General features: G+C 39.2%; 1 protein-coding gene and 3 non-coding genes across 4 annotated transcripts; all 4 read right to left on the bottom strand.

Moving 5' to 3' along the window:
- Nucleotides 1-99: 99 nt before the first annotated feature.
- acin1b (apoptotic chromatin condensation inducer 1b) lies at nt 100-24,211 on the bottom strand. Its single transcript, XM_067401482.1, has 17 exons — nt 24,050-24,211; nt 23,031-23,096; nt 21,417-21,528; nt 20,900-20,967; nt 18,727-20,277; nt 18,401-18,456; nt 9,542-9,677; nt 7,010-7,055; nt 6,331-6,458; nt 5,931-6,086; nt 4,724-4,889; nt 4,470-4,615; nt 3,405-3,512; nt 2,611-2,718; nt 2,123-2,483; nt 1,943-2,040; nt 100-1,862 (listed from the first exon to the last, which is right to left on the bottom strand). The coding sequence occupies exons 1-17, from the start codon at nt 24,185-24,187 to the stop codon at nt 1,524-1,526; spliced, it is 3,783 nt and encodes a 1,260-aa protein (XP_067257583.1). The 5' UTR covers nt 24,188-24,211; the 3' UTR covers nt 100-1,523.
- LOC137031382 (small nucleolar RNA U6-53/MBII-28) lies at nt 18,562-18,672 on the bottom strand. The gene has a single exon (XR_010896525.1). It is a non-coding gene; the product is annotated as a small nucleolar RNA U6-53/MBII-28 (small nucleolar RNA).
- LOC137031415 (small nucleolar RNA U6-53/MBII-28) lies at nt 20,405-20,517 on the bottom strand. Its single transcript, XR_010896553.1, has one exon. It is a non-coding gene; the product is annotated as a small nucleolar RNA U6-53/MBII-28 (small nucleolar RNA).
- LOC137031381 (small nucleolar RNA U6-53/MBII-28) lies at nt 21,191-21,292 on the bottom strand. Its single transcript, XR_010896524.1, has one exon. It is a non-coding gene; the product is annotated as a small nucleolar RNA U6-53/MBII-28 (small nucleolar RNA).
- Nucleotides 24,212-24,285: the final 74 nt, after the last annotated feature.

Below are 24,285 nucleotides of genomic sequence, written 5' to 3'. Positions count from 1 at the left end.
TAGAGCTTTCTGGGTAATTTTCCAATTGTGTGCTTTGGTCTGAATGATTAAACCATTATATTTAGATTAGAAATGACTCAAAAGACTGACATTTCACACTGGTTTGTATTCAATTTTAAGCCTGTGAAAACACTCAGAATATATAGGCAACAATATTTACAATGTTATATATGAACATTTCAAAGCAAACAAAATCAGTCTGGGAAAAAAAAAAATCAGTTGACAAGCTGTAATGAAAATATCTGAACATCATTTTTAGAAAATATCTTTTCCACACCTGGACCTGTAAATGTCACTGCTGACTATCAGTTTATAGCTAGCATTCACTCCAACTGCTGCTAGTTATCGCCACAATTATTCTTGGCATCAATGCAAAAAACTTCAATACACATCAAAAAAGCAAACAATTTCCTTCCATTTTTTTTTATTATTATTCTTTGTACATTCTGCACATTCATAAAGAAAATAATCCAAAAAGAGAATCTTTAGCAATTTGTCTTCAAAACTAAAACATTAAAATAATATTAAAAGGCCTCTTGCTATCTTCTCTACAAAGGTTAAATTTATACCTTGTCTGATTCACAGAGATGAACAGTACATGACTTCATAAGACCAGGGAAAGAAGAGAACAGACTGAGATGAGAATCTAACAAATGAATCTACGGTGTGGTTCATAGCATTGGACATCAGTAGTTACTTTAATAAACTCAGACCTTATGAAAAAACTTCAGTGAGATCAGCGTCGACAGCAGGACTGGTTCTGTTAACTCACAATAGTGGCCGAAACATCTGGATGGGGGAACTTTTTATTCCATCAATTTGGAAATATATTAATTGAATCTGGACACAATTTAAAGTCCCATAATTATACACTGATTTAACTACCTTCTAGCCTTAAGTGGCTCTAGTAAAACTATAAATAAAAATACAAGCGAGGACGCTGGGGTGGAGCGAAGGAAAATATGATTCGTATAGTCTCTTGACTTTGGTGTTTGTGAGCTTAAGACAACACACTGATACACACATACACAAACCTAATTATTAAAAAAAAAACAAAAATAAACATTCATCAGACCCTTCATTAGTATTAATCCTGATTCATTTGAGATTTTTGGGAAGACAAAAAAAATAAAATAAAAAAATCACCTAAAACAGTGTTGAGAGACTGAAGTGTTAAAGGGACAGTTCACTTAAAATTTAAAATTCTGTCATTTACTGGTTGTCATGTTGTTCCAAACCTTTATGTGGAACAGAACAAGATTTTTTCCATACAATTAAAGTCAATGGGATCGGTCCAATGTTGTTTTTGGCAACAGCTGAAACAGAGTTCTGCAGAGGAAAGTCATACAGGTTTGGAAGAACGTGATGGCGAGTAAATGACGAAACGTTCATTTTTGTGTGGACTATTCCTTTAATGAGTGAAAAAGACTGACATTTATCGTCCTTAGAGCTGTCATCATGCTGACGAGACTGATCTTAATAAAAAAAAAATCCCTCTCACGCTCCCTCAAACACTCATACTCTCAGTGGCGTCTGTCTCTGGAGGTGCTGCTACGGCTCTGTGAATGTCTGCTTCCCCCTGCAGTTTTGGAGTCGCTACCGCGGCCTCTGTGGCCGTCTCTCCTCTTTTCTGCCTCTCTGCCCCTTTCTCGCTCTCTTTCCTTGCCTCTGTCTCGCTCTCCCTCAGTTGAACGTCTCACAACAGCTGCCCCTGCTCCTCCTGTGTTCCCTCCCTCTCTGTCACGGCCTTTTGCTCTCTCCTTCCATTCTTCTCGTTTTTTGTCCTCTTCATCCTGGAGTTCCTTCCTCCTCTTCTCTCGCTCCTTTTTGCGCTCTGCACGCTCCAGAGCTCGCTGTGTCGCCTGGAGAAAAAAAGCAAAGCCTTATGTAAGCAAAGGATGCAAGATGAGGGTTGCGTGTGACTAGAGGAAGTCATGCTGACCTGTTCGTCTGTGAGGGGTAACCAGTATATACAGGGAGCTGCTTTAGTTTTGTGGAACAGGTCATCAAGAAGTTTTACAGGAGGTTCTTCTGGTTTATCTGAAATAAATCAAATCAAATCAAGTCAAAATGGGGGGGAAATGAGATCAGTAAACATTTTACCAGATTTAGTTTTCCTGACCTTTCTTTTCCACTCTCTTCTCTTTGCTCTTGCCTCTCTCTCTGCGTCTTCGGTCCCGCGATCGTGACCTTCTTGTTCTGTCGTTTCGGTCATCCCTCCCGAAATCCTTCACTTTATCCCGGTCCCACTCCCGCTCAGAACGGGTCCTCTCTCTTCTCTCCATCGCTCTCTCTCTCTCGGCCCACTGGTCTTTCACAGCTGAAGCCCCTCCGTCTCGCTCCCTTTCTCGTTCCTTCTCTTTTTCGTGATTTGCAGGTGGGAGTGGAGGATGTGCGGCAGGGCGGCCTGACGTTCCTGAGGCTTGAGGGTCGTGACCTACACCTGCACGGTCACTGGACACGAGACCTTTATGGAAGTCCAACTGGAGACAGAAGAAATCACAAAATGACAAGCATATAAAGTTTGATTAATAACATGAGAATGACTAAATAATAATGACAGCAAACAAGCAAGTGAAGCTAATTTTTTTTTAACCAAACTGTTCAGACCTCATCCTGCTCGCAAAAATCCACACGTAGTACTTTGGGATTACTCGTAGGCCATTTCACACCATGCAGTGCTTCTCGAGTGGCTGCTGCTTCCTCTATAGAGCAGTACTGAGAGAGAACATGACAGAAGGGAAGTTAAAAGAAACTAATGCATCAGGTGACAAAATGTAATACCATTAATGAACTATGAGACAACTACTACCCACTATCATTCAGAAGTTTGTTGTCAGCAGATTTTTATTTTAATAATTTTGTCTAATGCTCACTAAGGCTGCATTTATTTGATCAAATACAGTATATATATAAAAAACAAAACAAAAACAGTAATATTATGAAATATTAAAAGTTAAAAGTAGCTTTTCTATGCAATACATTATATAATGTAGTTTATTCCTGTGATGGCAAAACTAAAATTTACTCCAGTCTTCAGTGTCACATGATCCTTCAGAAATCATTCTAATATGCTGATTTGGTGTTCAAGAAATATTTCTTTTCATTATCAATGTTGAAAACAGTTTTGCTGCTTAATATTTTTGTGGAAACAATGATACATTTTCAGGATTCTTTGTTTAATAGAAAGTTCAAAAGAAAAGTATTTATTTGAAATATAATTTTTTTTCTAAGTGTAAAAGCCTTTAATGTCACTTTTGATCAACTTAATGCATCTCTGCTGAATAAATGTATTAATGTCTTTACCATTCAAAAGATTTTTTTTGGAACATCAATATAATAATAATAATGATGAGCTTTAATAATAAGAAGAAGAAGAAAAAGAAGATGAAGAAGAATCTTACTGTGACATAGCAGTGAGATTTGATCTTGTCAATCCAGAAACCCTCCTCCACCAATGTACCAGTCCGATTTAACAACTCCTTCAGCTGCCCTAAGGTGAAAGGTCGCACCTAGAGAGAAACCGTTCAGAGCAGAGGTTAAAAGATCAACAAAACATTTAGTTTCTCCACTATAACACAAAACCAATCTGACCCTCATGTATTATGTTCCTCAGAACTGTTAAAGCTTTTAGCAGTTCAGTGGCACTATTCACGCACTCCTAAAGAGTTAGTTCACCCAAAAATGAAAATTCCGTTATTTATTAATCACCTTGGTGTCATTCCACATCCATAAGACCTTTGTTCATGTTCGGAACACAAATTAAGATCTTTTTGATGAAGTCTGAGAGGTTTCTGTCTCTCCATAGAGATGCAATGCAACTACCACTCCAAGGTTCAGAAAGGTAGGAAAAAAGACATCATTAAAAGTACTCCATGTGACTACAGTGGCCCAAACTCAATTTTATGAAGTGACCTTCATAAAGCTGAAAGTGCTTTGTTTGCACAAAAAAACAAAAAACAATTTACCACTTTACTTACAAAAATATTAATCTGCAACGTGCGTTTGCGAGAGCATCACGACACCTGCATTTTGTTTTCACGCAAGAGCTGACATTGTTGCATGAACATGCTTTGGATAATATTATTTTGTTAATAAAGTAGTAAATAATATATATATTTTTTGCACAAACAAAGCAGTTACCTTCATAAAATTGAGTTTAAACCACTGGAGTCACATGGGAGTACTTTTAATGATGTCTTTCCCCTACCTTTCTGGACCTTGGAGTGGTAGTTGCGTTGAATCTTTATGGAGGGACAGAAACCTCTCAGACTTCATCAAAAAGATCTTAATTTGTGTTCTGAAGATGATCGAAGTTCTTATGGACGCGAAACAATACAAGGGCGAGTAATAAATGACAGAATTTTCATTTTTGGGTGAACTAACCCTTTAAAATATTTTTCTTGAGATGTCCCTACATTACAGTGAGAGACTGAGTAGTGAAATGAGCAACATCATCTAGCGCTTACCAGGTTGCATACGTGTATGATTTTAGAAGTTTTTCCACGAGGAGGAGACAGCTGGCGACCCGTCCTTATTGGGTCGTCAATAGTTATGGACACACCTGATTTCTGTTGACTGATGGACCGCCGCACCAAAGAATCATTGGGAGTGACTGAGAGAGGAAAATAAAAACAATTATAATCTTTCTTGTTAAAAAAATAAATAAAGAGCAAGGGATTTCTAAAAAGCATGTAAAGCAACTAGCAAATTAAGGAATTACCTTTCTTGGAATCACCTTCCTGTGTTTCTATGCTAGCATGAGGGGAGCTCTCCTGTTTCCTATGCATTTCCTTCTCTCCTCCTGTCCATTTTGTCTCTTCTTCATTATCATCCTCCTCCTCCTCCATTTCTTTCTGCCCATTCTCATGTCCATCAGATGGAACAATCTGAACAAAAGTTTAAAGGTAAAGAATAAAAGTTCACAGAATGGCAGGGACAAAACATGAATTTCAAAAGACAATGACAATATGCTTTCCTATTAAAAGATGTCAACAGATAGTGTATTTTACCAATAACGATAACTGATAAACTGAATAAATGGATACTAAATGAAAACAAAATTGAAAAGAATGCATAAAAATGACCAGTTGGATATAAACTAATGCAAATCGATTAGGGATGAGCCAATCCAATACTTGTTATCGGCTCTGATACTGCCATTTTTTGCTGAATCGGGTACCGTTCAGACGAGACCGATCTAAATCCGATATTGCGCATATACAATTATGTTATTGTTAAGCCCCACAAAAGGCACTATAAAGTTTTGTTCACTAGAGTCCAAGCCTTCTGAAGCCATTCCATAGTTTAAATGTGAGGTACAGATGAATATTTAAGTAATTAAACTCAAGTTCATGTAAACTCTTCTCTCCACTGTGGCTGTCGGTCATTCTCCATTCAGCATTCTGCATGTCGTGTTCGGTTACGACAGTCAATATGATGAAACTCTCTCCAAGACGATTCAATGTTTCTGTTATTATGCTTGATCTGTAGATAAAGGTCTATGGTTTTGCATAAAAAGATTTTACCTTCAAGTTTATTGGCATTTCTAAATCATGTTATGTTTCAACCGGGTGTCTTTTAAATCACAACACTGGAGTATAGTGCGCTATGAATTGTTCTTCACACGCACAGTAAGTGAAATTTAAAACTGTTTAAAAAAAAAGGTTCAATAAACTATTATAATGCACTGCTCATCAATATCTCTTCCCTTTGTGCTTTGAACCTTTCAATGCACTGCCCACCGTGACTCCATGTTGCTTCAAGTGCATCATTCTGCGCACTGTATCTGTATTGGAGCCTTTCATATTCTAATAATTTTATGCAATGAAAGATTATTAATAGCTGTCTTCAGCACCAGTGTTCCTACTATGCAAAGTCAAACCTTAACATTTTGTTTTGTCAGCTCTCCGTCACAAGCCTGTGCTCACCTGTGTCACTGTGCGTCTGATCTTGAGTCCCTGATCCTCCTCTGGTTCCTCTCGCTCACGAGGCCCGGATGAGTCCTCATCCACAGAGAGACGCCCCTCATCTGGGTGCAGTTCGACCACCGCCTCCTGTAGGGGCTTGATGTCTGGAATCAGTGTCTGTAAAACATGACAATTTCCAAGTCACGTAAAAAAAAAATTTGAACAGAACTGCATCATATTTCAATTAAAATCTGTCCAAACTGTCTAAATATTTAAGCTTTTCATCAAATAAAACCTGAGAAAACTGACACACTGAATCTATATAACATTGAAATTATTCAAGCAGCAAGGCTGTCAAAAACAGGAAGTGATTCACTGCGTATCTGATAAAGTAATGTGGGAGTGGTCTTGGATGATTTACCTTCAGTGATTCAGTGGTGATGCTGATTGAAGGCTTCTTGGCAGTGACTGCTGTACTAGACCCCCACCTTCTCTTCCTGCTGGCTCCACCCACAGGCTCTGACTCAGATGATGCAATCTCTGTTTTACCTAGTGCCAAGAAAAATTAATCGCAAAACTGCTCATCCAGATCCAGCTGTAAAAGACTGGCAAAGAAGCACAGCAAACCATATTCCTAATTCACTCTACAACCCCTTTTCCACTGGAATGGTACTGCAATTAATTTTAACTTCATTAAGCATGTAAGAGCAGGCTTTACAGAAGCTAAATTAACATTAAACAGATGTAATTAAGCAATCAATTTGTCAAACAGTTCAGTTATTTGAACACAGAAGCGTATTTCAGATAAAAAGGGAAAAGCAGTGGCAACTTTGCAGCACAACAATTGGAACAAGGTTTATTTCATCATTATGCAAATCATATGATTTTTGTGCAATCCAATTTATTTTGCATCACTCTAGTTGTTTTGAAAATCGTACTTGATGATGACAGTGTCCCACTGCTGTTACTGGTTAATGTTCTAGATAAGCAGGTTTAAGTAGGCAATTTTTACTTTTCTTTTGAGAAAATGCACAGAATGGGCTGCAGTAACCCGTCAGTGGACAAGGGGTAAGAATAAGTAACATTCTGACAACACTTACTGCTCAGGGAGATCTTTCGGGCAGCAAACGATTTTGCAGTGGAGCTCTGAAATGAAATAGAAAGGAGGAGAAACAAGATCCCAGTGGATGTGTGGAGGAAGAGACAGACACAATGGACAAAAGAGACATTGGGAAAAGGAGGGGAATGAGAGAAAGGAGAGGGGGAAGAACAGATGCACAGCTATCAGTTACACTAATACTGTTCAATTGGGAATTCCACCATTATTATTATTATTATTATAAACTTTCTGGATTTTAAAGTCCCTTACATTGTTATAGTTTTAGTTTTTACTTTAACATAACTTCAGCTAACACATGCTTGATTAAATTTCCCTACTTTCCCATATGTGCTTTAAAATACTGGATTACTAACACCATCTAACCTCATTGTTAAAGCAAAACACCTTCTTTCCACTTTAAGTTATTTAAAAACAAATACATCTTGGGAAAAAAGGGTTTTCCTGGTACCATTGACACCTGATTCCTCTCTGGCTTGGCTATGGCCCAACCGCACAGCAGTGTGCACTGTATCTAGGCAACAAGGGTCCAATCAGAGGAGGCTGAGGAGTGAGGGCGAGATACGATCACAACTGAGTGTGCTGATTGGCCGGCTGACAGGAACTGCACTTTTTATTTCAATGGCTGATTTTTATTTTTTTTGCTCTTGTGGTGGGAATTGTGATTCAAATGGTCTTTGAAAGTCTTTGAAGTTTTTGTTGAGTGTTCAGGAAGAACCGGAAGCCTGGCAAAAAAACTCCCGTTGTCCTCACTGGCTGTGGTGATAGAATCCTCATTACGAACCAACAAGAATCACATGATGTTTGACAAGCCAAAATTCTGGTAACAATCTGTCACAGCATTTTATCATCTGCATAAACTGAAAGTCATTTGTACACATGGTGTGCCATAAAAACACCTGTGACACATTGGTTAAGATGTTGTTTTTCAATGGTTTCCTTTTTTCAAGGGTCTCACGCTGTCCACAAGTTCATCTGGGAATTTTCTGGGAAGGCTGTTTTTATCAGACTGGAGCATAAAGTTCTTTGAAATATCCAGGCAAGTCCATTTGTATTGGAAGTCAATCCTTTAAAAAAAGGACTGCATGGCTGTTGACAAACTGATAAGACCCAAAAACAACAGGAAAAATAGTTGGTAGTAAATCCAGCGGTTAGTCCATAAGCATCGCTTCATTATCTCAGACTGCTTGCTCTGAGATTAGTCCACAGGCATGTGAGAAATAGCAAGTGTTTGTGTAATGAGTCTCTGAGCAGATATCAGTTCATTCAAGTACTGAAATGTGAGAAAAAAATAGCAGGAGGCGTCAAGACACTTAAACAGCTGTGTTCCCAACATGCTGATATGAGAAGTCCATCTGATGTTTGTGTTTGGTTAACATAAACACTTTGAAAAAAGTCTGTTGGTGAGAAGCATTCTTTTCCACAGATACGACTGACGCCTCCCCATCTCACCAGCTATTTTGGCTTCTCTTAAGCAGTTCCATCAGGAGGCCACATCAGTTTTGTATGACGAGGCAGTAGCCACTGATCCGGCAGGTTCCATCAGGCTAAGTGTGCAGTGGTGACTCTGGGGGCCTAGCTCAGGTACAGCCGAGACGCTTGGGCATAGCGGGGCAGGTGATGGAGGTGGTAGAGGAGAAGAGGTGGTGGCAGTATGCAGGTACCAGTATGAGCAATGGAAGAGGGGAGGGCACCTTCACAACAAAGCAATCAATGGGATTTTAAACCACAAAACAGTCATACTACCAGATCCAGAGATAAAAAGAGAAAGGGAACAAGAGCAAAAGACAGAGTGGCAGAGAGAAAGAAATAGCAGGGAAAAGGGAAGAGAGAAGACAGAGAGAGCCTACATCTCTAACTACATGTTGCCAGGGTCTATCATCTGCTCACTACAACTCAAAAACACACTGTGTACTACTTAGACACTTCTGGCACAAAATACGAAAAAGAGGATTGTTTTATAAAAGCGGATGTAACTTTTCAAAGGAGGGTTATCAGATGGAGCTTGCAAAAAGCATCTCTAAACTTCTATCTAAAGCACCACTGCTAAAAAAAAAAAATATTGATGTTAAAATAAGAAAAAAAAAAAAAATGTTGACCTCAATCAACTAGCTGGTCGATGGACAACTAGTTGACCACTCTAACCCATCTTTTAAACTACAAAAGGATATACATTTAATAAAAAATGTAAACCGAATATTTAAAAACTCATTTAGCCCCTCGCTCACATACACGCAATAACCTCAACTGTTTCTAATTTCACACATTATTAGCCATGCACATCCCCAGACATTGCTACAGCTGCTTCTACTACTGAGTAAGAGGAAAAACAGAAGAGGATAATGGTAACAGCAGTCAAATACCCAATCCTGAACTGAATCTGAAGAAAGATAACAATGAGATTACTTTGGTTCCAAAGGTTTCAGCTAGAACTGCCTCACAAACTTTAATTAACCCCTCATCATATTTCAGGGTTATAGTTTCCACTGGGTCTTCGTTCTGTAGGCCTTCTTACCTCCTCGGGATGGGAGTCGCTTGATTCTGCCCCCTGGTGGTCAGGCTGATGAATAGCACTCTCTGAATGTGAGCGGCCCTCCAGCTCCATAGCAACTTGGCCTGCAGGCTCAGAGAGAGCTTCCTGCTTTACCTCCCTAGAGAAAGAGTTAGTGAACAAGAGAAAGAGAGACAGAAAGAGAGTAAGGGGTAAGGTGGCTGAGGCTGCTTGATCTGGGTCACTCCACCTATAAATAACTGCCTGGCTAAATGACTCTCACTGCCAGCATCACATACATACATAAACAAGATCTTACAACCACAGTCAGAAAACTTGCAAACACTGAGAGGGGAAAAAAACCAATACAACACAGTGCCCGTATACACATTAAAAATTAAACTGGTGTGAATTATGAGTTCTCTGTACTACTGAATTGTTGTACAGCTGGAGAGGAAATAAAAGTGTAAACAGATGGAATAAAAGAAAGAAGGGAAAATAAATTAGCATATACTTGATATAACGTGAATGCAGCGGTTAGTCTGAGAAAAAAAAAAAGCAAAAAAAAAAGCAATCTGATTCATGACACCGCTAGTAGTCAGTGTAGGGCTGGACGATTATGGCCTAAAATCAAAACCTTGATTAATTGAACATTTTACCTTGATTACGATTAATGAACGATTATTTTGTTTGTTTGTTTTGCCCTCAAAGTTCACTGACAAGGTTTGTACTGTAAATATGCTTTGACATTTTTTTCCTATTGATCTGACATAGCTCATTTTCAGCAGTTATTTTTATCTGTGGTTCCTAACATTATATATTTCTGCTCGTTGTAAATCAGACAAAGATAAATTAGCACAGTACCAGTACGTAATGAGAGTGATTGCATGTGTGAATTAGTCATACCATCTCTCTATTAATTGTGAAGCTGTGGGTTGTAAATAGTTCCTTCAAAAGTAGAAACATATATGCTATAATAAGTTGTGAGTTTCTAAGCTACTTTAGTGGTTAATCACATGACAGCGCTGACATCTAGTTTCTGATCCTCTCAGTGCGTGCAATCTTCACGTTTTGCACAGCTACTGTCTGTATGAGTGTTCGTGCCACAATGCAGCTGCGCGAGAACTCAGCTCGATATAATACACATCCAACTGTGTAATCGCTTGAATGTCCAAACTGGCAAACCTTATAACACATACAACTGACAAAGTTTAGTGAAGACGCATCTGTGTGTTGACTCGGCCTTCACCTGCATGTTGACTGGACGGGGTGGAGTCATGTGGCTACACACGCAGTAAAATGTTTTTAAGGGGGGTATTAACAGGAAAAAAAAAACAAAAAAAAAAACACACGAAATAACCGACATAGGGAAATTACGTTGGTTAAAGGTTCTGAATTTCGGTTTCGATTACTTTGATTAATCGTCCAGCCCTAAGTCAGTGCATTTATAACTATGTCTTTGATGCATTAAAATAGTAATGCTAAGCACCTTGTTAAAGGTGCTACAGAGGATGTTTTGTTTTATACATTTTTGCAATATTACTTGAAACTGTCTTTACTAACTGATAAAAGACTATTTATTAGGTGCACTGAAAGGAATAATATTAATATACATCATCTGTGCACGAGGTAGGGCCTTAAAAACATCAGCCAATCGTTTACGCGATCATCGCATAAACGATTGGCCCTCTGGCTTGTCAATCACTGCCATGACGTTCCTTCTGAGAGACGAGCACGGCTGCGCGCTCCAGTAACTTTCCACACTCTACAGGCGCCACATGCAATGTTTTTGTCAGGAGACAGGAGTAACAACTGCAGATTATGAGTTACCTGCGGTGAGTCCGACATAATAAATCCACTAACACGACACAGCGAATGCCGGTGGTAAACACTCGTGTTCCAATACTCGTGCATGAGTTTTGGGAGGCATTCCCTCGAAAGGAGGGGGGGGTTGTTCTTACGCATGCGCTCATTTCAAAAACTCACTAACAGTCTTTGGTTTCTCAGTCGACGAAAAGATCCTCTGTAGCTCCTTTAATACAAGCTCTAATAAAAAAAAATCTGCTTTGTGGCCCTCAAACTTTTCACCAAATAAATGCGCACGCTTTCCCATGAAAACTTCCCAGGGCTTCAAAATCATTATCAAGGGTCATTATTACGGTTTCCACAAAAATATTAAGCAGCACGACCGTTTTCAACATTGATAATAAATGCAAGTCAGCATATTAGAATTATTTCTGAAGGATCATGTGACACTGACCACTGGAGATTGATGATACTGAAAATTCAGCTTTGTCATCACAGGAATAAATTAATTAGAAAAAAAGTTTTTTAAATTGTAACATTACAAAGTATTACTTTGTCTTTTTGATATAAGCAGCACAGCCTTGGTGTGCATAATAGACTATCAGTAACATTTAAAAAAATCTTACTGGCCCCAAACTTTTGAACGGCATTGTACATCTGATGACATTCATGAGCAGCCATCAGCTCTCACAACAATAAACACACATAACAGTGTTCAGACTTGTCCGTATTGTATGCAACACTTTTAATATAACAAATTTAAACCTTGGCAAACAAAGCACTGGCAGGGGAACAGATTAACCGGCAAGCCCATATCTACAGGGGATTCAATTACATTTACTGTTCTATGGATAACCAATCCCTCTCTCTCACACATAAACACACACCTGCGCAGCACACCTTGGCACCGCGGTCTCCAGAGACAACACAGCCCTGATGCCATTTGCTCTGAGGAGGGAAAAACTACCTCTGGGTTCTCCAAGCACAAGGCTTTCCCTTTGTATTAAAGCAGTCAACACATGCTGAGGGGAAGGGGGACGGGTAGCTAGATCCCCCGTGGACAAAAAAGCCAAGCGCTTAGAATACTTAACATTTACACATGAATGCAAAGCTGGCAAGCACCAAGAGGAAAACCTGAAAGACCGCCTCAAACTGAACTACAGTGGCTCCAGAGTTCACACTTAATACAGTTAATGAATAATAATGTATTCAAGTCATATGCATACACATATTGACATTTTGAAGTTTTATCTCTTAAGCTTAGAACGCATTTTAAAATGTGATTTTCCATCACTGCTGCTTACTAGGGTGAATCCCCTTTCCTCCTGAACACTTTCAATACATGAACACCATGCTTAGGATTTGCTTTCCTTCACACATAATAGTTGAAACCTAATACACATCTCTATACGGAAATATTTAGATCACTTAACTCTAGGATCACACTATCAAGCACCAAGCAACACTTACACTAGGCGTAATTGCTTACATAAATAGCTACACTGTTAAATGGACTTAGCTGAAATGCAAGCTGAGTTAACATTGTTTTATTTATAAGATGAGACGCTGCAATCCTTTTCATAGAGGCCATCGTGGACACGACTATCTCCATTACTAATTAAACACTACATGCATCTCTCGTGATTAAAAACACTCACATCCTTAATGAACCCAAGAACCCCTTCCCCCAACATCATACCGAAAACGCCTGCGTTTATAAACCTATAAGCATTTTTGGTATTCATATGCGGCCTCTAATTCAATTCGATCCTTATGATGGCAAAAATGCTGTCTAGGTAGGCAGCTCGCTGTGTTTTAAGACACAGCCAAGCCCTCTGCGATTTCGAGATAGCACCCAAGATAAACGATGTTTCGTTTCACATTCAACTAAAGATAGTACAAGGACCGCAATCGCTCGATCGATTATGATCATAATATAAATATATATCAACGATGTGCCAACATATCGCCGTAGGGTATTTCTAGAAACCACCTCTCCCTCTCTCAACCCTTACCCGTTTTTGTTGCCGTCCGACAGCATAATGTCAGGCTGTAACCGGGAACGCGACGGCCGGTTCGACACTGGTTCTGACAGTCACGGGTGCGTAGGAAGAAATGTGAGAAGCGGACGCGCTTCAAAGCTGTGTTTTTTCTCTCTCTTGTGCAATGCGTCGGTATAGTCACGGCGGCGCTCACAGAGCAGCCATATTGAGCAGAGCTGGGGGAAGTGAGAAGTACAAGCAGGACCCCTCCTCCAAGGCCACGCCGGTTGATAGGCGGTCACATAGAACGCCTGATTAAAAATACAACCGCCCTCACATTTCATATTCAAAAGTCGAATTAACTATTGCTTGAACGAGTTTTAGAATGTATTCATTTGGATAAGATTGTATAGTACAATTTTAACTAATAAACGTTTACGTTTGTGAACCCTTAAAGGGATAGTTTTACAAAAAATTCTGTCATCACATTCATGTGGTTCATAGACTGTATGACTTGCTTTCTTCTGCAGAGCTCAAAATAAGATATTTTGAAGAATGTTGGTGACCAAACCTTTTTGTCTATTGCATGGACAAAATAATACACAGGCATTGCTTCTTTAATGTTTCGCATAAAAAAAGAAAATCATACAGGTTTTGAACCACACAAGGGTGAGTGAAATCACAGGATTTAGATTTTTTGTGAACTATCCCTTTAATATTTCTGCATACATTTTACATTCATTGTTATTGGATTCTAGAACTAGATAAAGAGAATGCAGATAAACAAATAATACACAAATGTTAGCATTTTCCACTTTTTTATTGACCAAAATGATCCAAGATCATCTTATTCATTTATTTTTATTTAAAGCTGATGCTTGCTTGGTTGGAAAACATTGCAAAACTATTTCTAAAGGGTTTTAGGTCCAGCATATTGGGTAAAAATAATTTCCTATTTAGATAAAATAGTCAGATATTTAATGCAAGGAAGCCCAACAACATCAGAGTTAAGCAGTATTGTATGGAAGAACTGGACAAAATTCCTCCAAACTGATGATGTGCAGGACTGATCCACAATGGGAATGTGTGGTTGCCATTCTGCTGCTAAAAAGGAGGTTACACCAGATACTGAAAGCAAAGGTTCACATACTTTTCCACTCTCAGATCTTTTTGCTTAATACATAATACATGTTTATTTGTGCTTATTTGTTTATTCAGGTTCTCTTTATTTAGTTATAGGACTTGACAGAAAATGATTTCTAGTGTCTTTCTAGTGTCACTGTAGAACTCTTGTAATACAACCCTAGGAACTAAAAACATTTCTAGTATATATATACACACAATGAGAAGATTATTAGGATGTTGTTTTCATTTCTAATTATCTGTCAGAATTAATGCTTGTAGTCATTCTTAAAAACCTGTGCACAACAATAACCAATAGTCAGTATTTGCTTCATAAGTTCTCACAGCTCTCCTCACTACATTATTAAAATTTTCCAACTCATTAACCATACCTAATATAGCATTAAAGGCAGGGTTCCTACACATTTGCCATTTCAAAATTCCTCATTTTTCCTCTGTAGATTTTCAGACATTAAATGGTTCATACAGCATTATATGTGGTATATAGAAGTCATCAGTAAATATTTTCTCAGGTTTTTATTTTATTTTATTTTTCCATTGATTTTCTCAAAGTGACACCATACAGAGCCCCTAAAATAAATAAATTTCCTTTGTGCATCACTGCCATCTTACTATGAAGAAAACAAAAGCATGGATGCCCATGAATTAATAGAGATCTATCTGCTCAAAAATTGTCTTTCCTTAGCAGTACCTCTAATATTAAGGCCTAATGTCCAATTTCACGCATCCTCTGTGGCGGCGGAGAAACCAGAACACTAAATGGCACAATACGGCTATGTGCATTGTCATATTTGCCAAGGGTCTATAAAAAAGACTGGTACTGTAAAAAAAAAAAAAAAAAAAAAAAAAAAGTGTTCAAAATTTGGAAACGTTAGGGCAGTACGTCATATTTCAAGGCCTTAGGTCTGCTTTAATGTATACTCTACGGCGGCTAAGAAACCACACCGCGGAATAGGCTGATGGCGCATTAGGTGGCTCAGTGTGCGGTGTCCTGTGCACACGAAAGTCTGTATATTTTTAATTTTTCCAAAGGTCCTTTTAGAGGCTCTGTAATTTAGTGCCAAGAATATCATGAGAAGAAACCCAAAACGCAAAAGTGCACCTTGAATTCATTTAGTCGTGTTTGATAATCACTGAAGAATCACTAAACAGCTGCCATTTTATAAAAAATTAAAAAAAAAAAAAAAAAAAACCCTTGTATGATACATTTATTTTCATTAAATTCATAGGGGCAATGATCTGGAAATGCAAATAATTTTCCATACATTTCCAGACCTGGAAATTACTCAAATCAAATTTCATACTGCGTAGGAACCCTATAAAGCGTTAGTTCACCCCAAAATGAAAATTCTGTCATCATTTACTCACCCTCATGTCATTCCAAACCCATGAGACTTTCATTCACCTTCAAAACACAAATTATATTTTAATGAATAGCGAGAGATTTCTGTCCCACCATTGATGGCTCCGCAACTACCACTTTGATTCTTCAAAAATTCACAAAGAGATCATAAAACTAATCCATATGAATCGAGCGACTTAGTCCAAATTTTCTGATGAGACATCACTTTATATGATGAACAGATTACCTTTAGGCTTTTATTCACATATAAACATTCAACAACGCAGATCAGATATGGTAAACAGAAGTTGTGAGACGTGTGACAACCAATGAGGTTCATTCTCATGTTGAGCTTCCGTTCATGTTCGTAGATCAATGTTTATATGTGAATAAAATCCTAAATTCAGCCTGTTCATCAAATAAAGAGATCCAATCTCTTAAGAAAATTTGGACTAAACCATTCAATACATATGGATTATTTTGACTATATCTTTATGAAACTTTTTGAAGTGACAAATTGGTAGTTGCATGGACTGTAAATGGAAAGACCAAAATCTGATTTAATTTAAAATATCTAAATTTGTGTTTCGAAGTCTTATGGGTTTGGAAAGACATGAGGGTGAGTAAATGACAGTTTTTAAAATTTTTCGGGTAAACTAACCCTTTAATTCCACTACATGTCATTAAGAAATAAAGACCAAGAGGGGCTCCCATCTGCTGGATGTCCTGGTGGGAAAGCAATGAATGAGAGCAAATGGGCAATCTCACTAAACTATGCATGACAACAGACGGCAGAGTTTGAGCTCATACATTTCTGAGCTCACACATGCTGGGTGGTCCAGCATTTAAACAAAATTCTCTGATTCCAAAGATGGCAAAGGGGAGACAATGGTTATGAAATGTGAAAGACAATAAGGAATGCTTGTAACTTGAATGACTGTTTGAACAGTGAATTTCTGTAAATTTCCAGTTATTTGAGCTTGATGGAAATAATTTTAAAAACCATTACATAGTGATTGAATATGTAGAGGATACCTACAAAAACATTCTTCATAAAACATTTTCCTGGTTTTGCATGATCATGGGAATCATGGAGTCATTTTTTTTAACATTACATTCTGTTAGTACTTCAAAAAAAGAGATACAACCGGAAGAGAAAGACTAAAAAAAAGAGAAAAATAAATAATACTGTGTCTGAGAATGCATTTTAAAGTGCCCCTATTATGGATTTTTGAAAATTACCTTTCATGCAGTGTGTAATGTAGCTGTATGTGAACTTGAACCCCTCTCAAACACTGTAGCTCGTTCGTGTGGATAACATGTCGACAAGATATTGTGCTCTGCTCTGTAAAAGGAAATTCGTTTAATTTCACCTCCAAAGGATGAGGCTGTGAAGAATCAGTGGTTAAAGATGGGAGAGTATCTGCTTTATTTGGACCAACTTGCCCCTCAGAATCATAACCTGTAAATGTGATTAATTATTGATGCATTTTATACAGAGTGTTCAAAATACAGTTTTCTGTTTTAGCTATATAGTGCATGTCTCTGGCTAACTGGCTTACTCACATTATTACCAAAGCCCCTGAAAGGCAAGCCTGCAACCTTTAGCCAAAAAAGCGTAATGGCTGTGGTAGTACGCAGGAAAGGAGACCAGAGGCCATTACACGATAGGCCGAGAGATGCTGCATACGATTAAGTTAGCGGTTACACTTTCTCCAATCGTAAGAGATACGGACCCTCTGATCTCCCTCTAATATACAATCTCTGTTATTACGGTCTTACTGAAATACTTCTGCTAATCAGCTGTGGGCCACTATTACCCAAAACTGTGTTCATTAACGCAGACTGTCTGCCGTTCTTACTTTGAGTAATGATAAAGGATGGAGCAAGATTTGTTTTCCAAACTTTAATGTTACATCAGTCATTCACGTTAGTGCTCGGCTAACGTTAGCACTGTAACTGATACAGTTAATGATACAGTTCCCACATGTGCACCGTAATAAATTAGAAATATACACATCGGTTTGATGTACGCACACTTGTTAATGTTGATGGTGAGGATTTACAATTGCAACAATTGAACGCCAGTAACTTAGTGCATCACTGAGAAACTCATGCTCAAGTTGTCCTTGCGATGGAGGTTTGGATTGAACAGCTAGTTCTTCCAATATTTCATCATCGGACTCACCCTCGGATTGATATAGTAAAATCGATGACTTTGTTACTGTCTTTACATTGTGTACAATCGCCGAGCTTTAGGAAGCTTCGTAGCTGTAAGTGGTAGACCAATTACAACAGACTGGGCCATCTGGCCAATCAGAGCAGAGCAGGCTCACTGAAAGGAGGGGTTTAGAGAGACAGAGTCATCTGATGAGTCGTTTGACAATCATTGAAAAATGTGGTGATATGCAATGTATATTATGAGAAAATGAAAGCGTTAGGTTGTAGGAGACCTCCTAAACAGAATTGGGAACCTTTCAAATACCATAATAGGGGCACTTTAATGGTTTCATTTTATTATGTTTATTGTTTAAAACTCATTAATAAATAATATTAATTTTTGCATTGTGTACAATGCAATGTAGTGCGTCAATGAAATACTTTGCTGACCTGAAAGACTGAGCCTTATTTTCTTCTTCATCTGCTCTTCTGTTCTTTTTCTCATCCTAGTTTGAGTAAAGAAAGACAGTTTCATCAAAGATCATATTTACAGTGAATTCATCCCATTATGTACTTTTTTATTGTTTATTTGAACAAATCTCCTTTGTGTTTGTCCTCAGATCACACTACAAGTGTGAGAAGTTGTGCTGAACTCATGTACACCCAGAGAGACACAGTCAGACTGGTGCATCAGTATTAGCATGGCAGGTTCATCATCAGAACACACCAAAGGCAACAAAATTCAAAACCTTAGGTCTGATTTGTGAATTACTCACCTTCTTTTGGCTGAGTAGGCTGGATTTTTCCTGGGAAGGAGAACTTGAACGAGAGGATGATGATTCTGAATCTGTGTCAGATGATGATGTTTGACTTGACGTTGAGGAGCGTCGTCCAGGAGATTTTTCTCTCAGTGAACTTTTTCTTGTTTTTTCCATTTCACCTCCTCCAGTAGCGTGTGGTGATTTTAGGGCTTTTTTACTTTCTTCTGCTGGTTTAGGTGACTGTTCAGGAGCCTCTTTCTCTAGAACCTTCACTTCTTTGTCCTCCTCGTGTTTTGATTCAGCCATTGCTTTAGGGTCCTCTGTCTCCATAGCAATGTCTTCAGAGCACTTCGGCCCTGTGGTGAGGACTGAAATCTGCTCAGGTTTGGAGGGTGACTTGGGTGACTTAAGTGACTCAGGTGGTGGGACCTCTGAGAAGATTTGTTTTCTCCTAGGTGGGAGAGTTGTGGCTGATGTCAAATGGAATGGTGCAGAGGTCTCATCTGCCTTCTCATTTTCTTTCTCCTCACTTTTTTCCTCCTCTCTCTCTTTCTCCAACTCAGAGTCTTGAGCATCTTGTTCAGCAGGGGCCACTGTGGGTACTGACATGGGCACCTCTGACCCGGAAAGCTGCTGAGCTGAGCCTTGTGCTGCTGGTTCACCATCCTCCTGCTCTTCAACTTCCATCTCTCCTTCTCCCTCCATCCCTTCCTTCTGTGCACCAAACACGCCCTCAGACTCCATTTTTCGGACCAGCAGGCTAAGGGGACCAGGTCTCCGTGTGGATGGTGGTTCTGGGCTGCTGGATCTAGAACTGGAGCTGGACTCTTGTCTTTTGAGGGATGGAGGAGAGACCATGCCAGCCCCTGGTGCAGCATCTTCTGCTTCGGCTGGCTCATCTTGGTCATGCGGGCTCTGTTTGGGAGTGTCAGGCAGTGGGAAAGAGAGCTCTGGAGGTGGTGATGGGGGAGGAGTAGGCTGACGGAGTTGCAGAGGCGGCTGGTGGACTGGTTGAGGCTGGGGAGGGATGTGTTGTGGGGGCTGAAGCTTTCGACGGGATCGTTGAGGGGCTGCAACTGGTGGAGGGTGTACCGGAGGAGCACGGACGTCCTTTTTCCCATGTGACGAAGGGCCCCATTCATCATCATCTTCACTGTCATCATCATCATCATCCTCATCATCGTCGCTATCAACTTGAGAACAAGCTGCGGCCCCTGCAGAACGGCTGAGCTGCAACACGGAATGGGCAAGACCTGCTTCAACTGGCGCTGTTCCCTCTCTTTCTTGGGAACGGGGCATCATGATTGGCAGGCCTTGACGCTCTGGTTGTCCAACCACGCGCACAGACAAGGAGGCAACTGCTCGTGGAGGGGAGGGTGTTGCGACCTCCTCGTGGCCGGGGAGGAACGAAGGATGCCAGATCCTCCCAGCTTTAGTGTCAGGTGATTCTTGAGACACAGGAACAGGACCTGTATCCAACCTGTGTGATCCCATTAACCCGGGGTCCTGCGGCAACCCTCCTCCGCCCGGCTGGGTTACAGTCAGATGAGAGTGTACAATGTGATGCTGGAAAAACATTGTAAATGAAAGATTAAACACAAACATAGGCACAATATGTAAGTATTTATGCAGAAGTAATATTATAATCTAATAAGTAAATGATTACTTGACCGTAAATGAAAGCTGCTTATTATTTCCTCAGAGCACACTGCAAGTGTGAGAAGTTCTGTTGAACTCACTTACACCCAGAGAGACCGAGTCAGACTCTGGTGCATCAGTATTAGCATGGCAGGCTCATCATTGGAAGCACAATAGATATATTACAATAGAAATCATTTGTAACATTATCCCCTAGATTCACAGACCAGGCTTAAGCCTAGTCCCAGACTAAAATGCATGCTTGAACTGTTTTAACTGAAAGCAACTTGCACTGACACTGGGGGGAGGGGCTAATGATCTTAGGCTGCCTAAATGCGTTATAACATATTGTGAACAGCCTGAATGACGGCACTTATGTGAACATTAATTGTAAAAAGTCTACATTGTATGTGAGACAATGTGTTCTTCTTCTGATTGACAGCTTTTAGGTGCGTAACATTTAAGACAATTGCACAACCCATTTGATATTTTATAATTAAATCAACTAATCGACTTTTAGAAAACCGTGACATCCCTAGTGCGTACTCACCTTCTCTGGCAGAAAGGAAGTGCTACCCTTGGTCGAAATGAGGTCATCCTCCTCAGGGTCAACAGGACCTGAAAGCAGCATATTGCAAAGGTCATGAATATTGCTTTTTAAAGAGAAAACAATTATCTAAAATAAATGTCTAAAATAAAATGAGATTATAAGCTTAGGTGAAAATCCAAGTCCCTATGAAAGCTGTAAGTGCAGAGCAACAATAATGCACAGGTGGAGAAAAGTAATCTAATAAGCAAACAAAGAGTATTACTGTTTAATGGCACTAAAAATCACCTTGCATTTCCTCAGAGCACACTGCAAGTGTGAGAAGTCAAGTTAACTCACGTACACCCAGACAAACACTGGTGCATCAGTATTAGCATGGCAGGCTCATCATTGGAAACACTAAATGAGCGTACAAGGCTTCAAACATTATGAATCACTGTATGTTGAGAATGCCCGCACAGATGGTGTAGTCAAGTCAGTGTTATAACCTGTGTGTATATGTTGGTGTGGGTCTGCTTACCATCTGCCTCGGTGGCCTCCCGGGCTTCTCTCTCCAGTCTCTGTCGGAGGAGCTCCTGCTGTTTTGCCAGGTACTGCTTTATAAAGCTGTTCTGACTCATCTCCTCTCCAATCTGAAATACACAGAGAAAGCACACTCCAATCATCAAGGTCATCTCATTTACAACCGCTGAATCCAATAAGCATGACAAACTTCCAATAAGCATGTAACAGATGTTCGGATGCTTTATATGACATATTATTGTGGGTTAAAACTCCATTTATCTGATGCTCTGATGGCAGTCTCACTAATTACAGATTGCATTTTTTTATTACTCAACATACTTCCTTAGCATATATTAAAGGGTTAGTTCACCCAAAAATGAAAATAAAGTCATTTATTACTCACACTCATGCCGTTCTATACCTGTAAGACCTTCGTTCATCTTTGAAACACAAATTAAGATATTTTTGTTGAAATCCGATGGCTCAGTGAGGCCTCCATAGCCAGCAATGACATTTCCTCTCTCAAGATCCATTAATGAACTAAAAACGTATTTAAATCAGTTCATGTGAGTACAGTGTTTCAATATTAATATTATAAAGCGACGAGAATATTTTTGGTGCGCCAAAAAACCCCAAAACGACTTATAGTGATGGCCAATTTCAAAACACTGCTTCAGGAAGCTTCAGAGCGTTATTAACCTGTTGTGTTGAATCATGATTTGGATCAAACCGCCAAACTGCTGAAATCCAAACCGCTGATTCCACACGATTAATACCACTCTGAAGCTTCCTGAAGCAGTGTTTTGAAATCGCCCTTCACTATACAAGTCGTTATTTGCTTTTTTTTGATGCACAAAAATTATTCTTGTCGCTTTATAATATTAATATTGAACCACCGTACTCACATGAACTGATTTAAATATGTTTTTAGTACCTTTATGGATCTTGAGAGAGGCCTCACTGAGTCATTGGATTTCAACAAAAATATCTTAATTTGTGTTCCGAAGATTAATGAAGGTAAGGGTGAGTAAATTATGACAATTTTCATTTTTGTGTGAACTGTAAAGCCTTACATATGATATAATAGTCAGAAAAATCTGTTTTTGTGTGTGTGCATTTTTTTTATGGAGCAGTTTATTTAATGCATCAGGCTTTTATTTTCCATAAAATATGATATAAAGTGAGAATATGGAGCTTACACTCAAAGAGGAAAAATGCCTACATTTTATTCAGAGGCCAAAGCTAAACAATTTTTATTTATATGAAAAAAATTCTAATAGTTGTAATGTTCATCAATTAAACTTTTTATAGCAGTATAACAGATTACTTGCATGATTTGTCTAAAACAAAATATCTATAGATAATCAAATTGCTTCAGACCAGTAGATAAATGTTCTTGAAATTACTTATTAGCTGTATAAAAGTTATTTTTTATATTACTTTATATTTATAAAAATCATTAAAGATTTCACTGCAAAAAGATATGTACACAAAACTTTCTAAAAAGTATCAATCAGACAGCAGAAAGCATATAGTAGATTGTGTTTATAGACTTGATGATGTTGATAATTTAGACATAAATCTATAAATAAAGCAAATGAGGTGGGAAAAAGTAAAAACAAAACCCTACCTGTGAGTTGGGCTGAAGACCAATTTGATGGGTTGATGTTCGCTGGAGGTTCTCCAACATAAGAGCCTTCACAAAGACAACAGAATATGCACATTTACAATACAGCACAGAAAACATGCCAGGCACACCACACCTAATAAACAAAGGAACTGCTTTTTATGGCAAACACTGGGTTTAGGTCCTAAAGCAGATCAAGCGTGTTGCATGAGATACAAACCTATTTAATGCAATGTTCATATACAGAAAAGGTCCGACAGCTCCCATAAATATGTCACTTACCAGACCAGCACAACATGACCGCTTGCGACTTGATACAAATGAGTGTTTGGTGTCGCTGAATGAAGTGTTTATATAAGGGGTGGGAGTGGCATTAGCCTTTCAAATTATTCACTACATTAGCAAATACTTTGCAGATGATTTCGTTAATCGGGCACTTTACCGGTCGTTATGCTAATTGTCGATGGAAAACAGGAACTAAAAGAAAAATGCGATTTTGAATGAGTGAAAAAAGTGTGAAATAGCCAATAACCCGACCCCCTAAAACGCGGTTTTTAAAACCAAATTAGTTGTGTGATTTACATAGAAATAGCCCATGTGAATGGCCCAAACTGAATTAATGAGCGTGTTTTCACCTTGTAACTGGCTATTTCTACTATGTTTATAAATGTTGTGCAAGTTTCCACGCGCATCCATCACATGAGAATGACAAGCGCGCGCCCCCAACTACAAACATACGACGCGCGGGCACGATGTCAACTCTGAGACCTCGGCTTGTCATGACCCAGACTGTTTAGAAAATACCCGTATGAATGTATAATTTAAATTACATGTTATAACTGCATAAAATATGAAAAACAACTGCTGTGCGGAGCGGAAAACGATCGAAACTCTCCATATGCACTCGACAAACATTCCCGCTCTCGATGCACCGATACTTGGCCTGCCTGTCGCCTCTCGTCTTCTGCTCAACTTGACAGCAAGCGCACGGTATTAAAAGCCCGCCCTTTGACCAAACTCACCCCTTTCAGCCTTTTAATAAGTGCATTTTTCTGTCCACTTTTGGCGAGCCCTCTTTGCTCCAGGGCAGCTTTTAAATCCGCCACACGAAGCGAATGAAGCGGTTTGCCGTCTAACGTAACATCCTCGAGTTCCGCCATTTTGCTTCACCCGAGCGCTCGAACTTCTGGGGCAGTGCACGAGCGCACTGCGCGTCACCGCTCGCTGATCTCCGGAAGAGAGAGCCAGGCAGACATAA

The sequence above is a fragment of the Chanodichthys erythropterus genome, chromosome 11 (genome assembly GCF_024489055.1).
Source record: "Chanodichthys erythropterus isolate Z2021 chromosome 11, ASM2448905v1, whole genome shotgun sequence".
Classification (NCBI taxonomy): domain Eukaryota; kingdom Metazoa; phylum Chordata; class Actinopteri; order Cypriniformes; family Xenocyprididae; genus Chanodichthys; species Chanodichthys erythropterus.
Note: the sequence above shows the minus strand (reverse complement) of the source record. Positions and strands in the feature narration are given on the sequence as shown.

Bases quoted from the DNA above. Each gene is read 5' to 3' on its own strand.
- acin1b (XM_067401482.1), bottom strand. From the start codon at position 24,187: ATGGCGGAACTCGAGGATGTTACGTTAGACGGCAAACCGCTTCATTCG. The intron at 9,678-18,400 runs GTCAGCAAAGTA...CTCTTTCTCTAG, and splicing joins AATAAGGCTCAGTCTTTCAG to GGAGGTAAAGCAGGAAGCTC. The intron at 4,616-4,723 runs GTAATTCCTTAA...TTCCTCTCTCAG, and splicing joins GGAAGGTGATTCCAAGAAAG to TCACTCCCAATGATTCTTTG.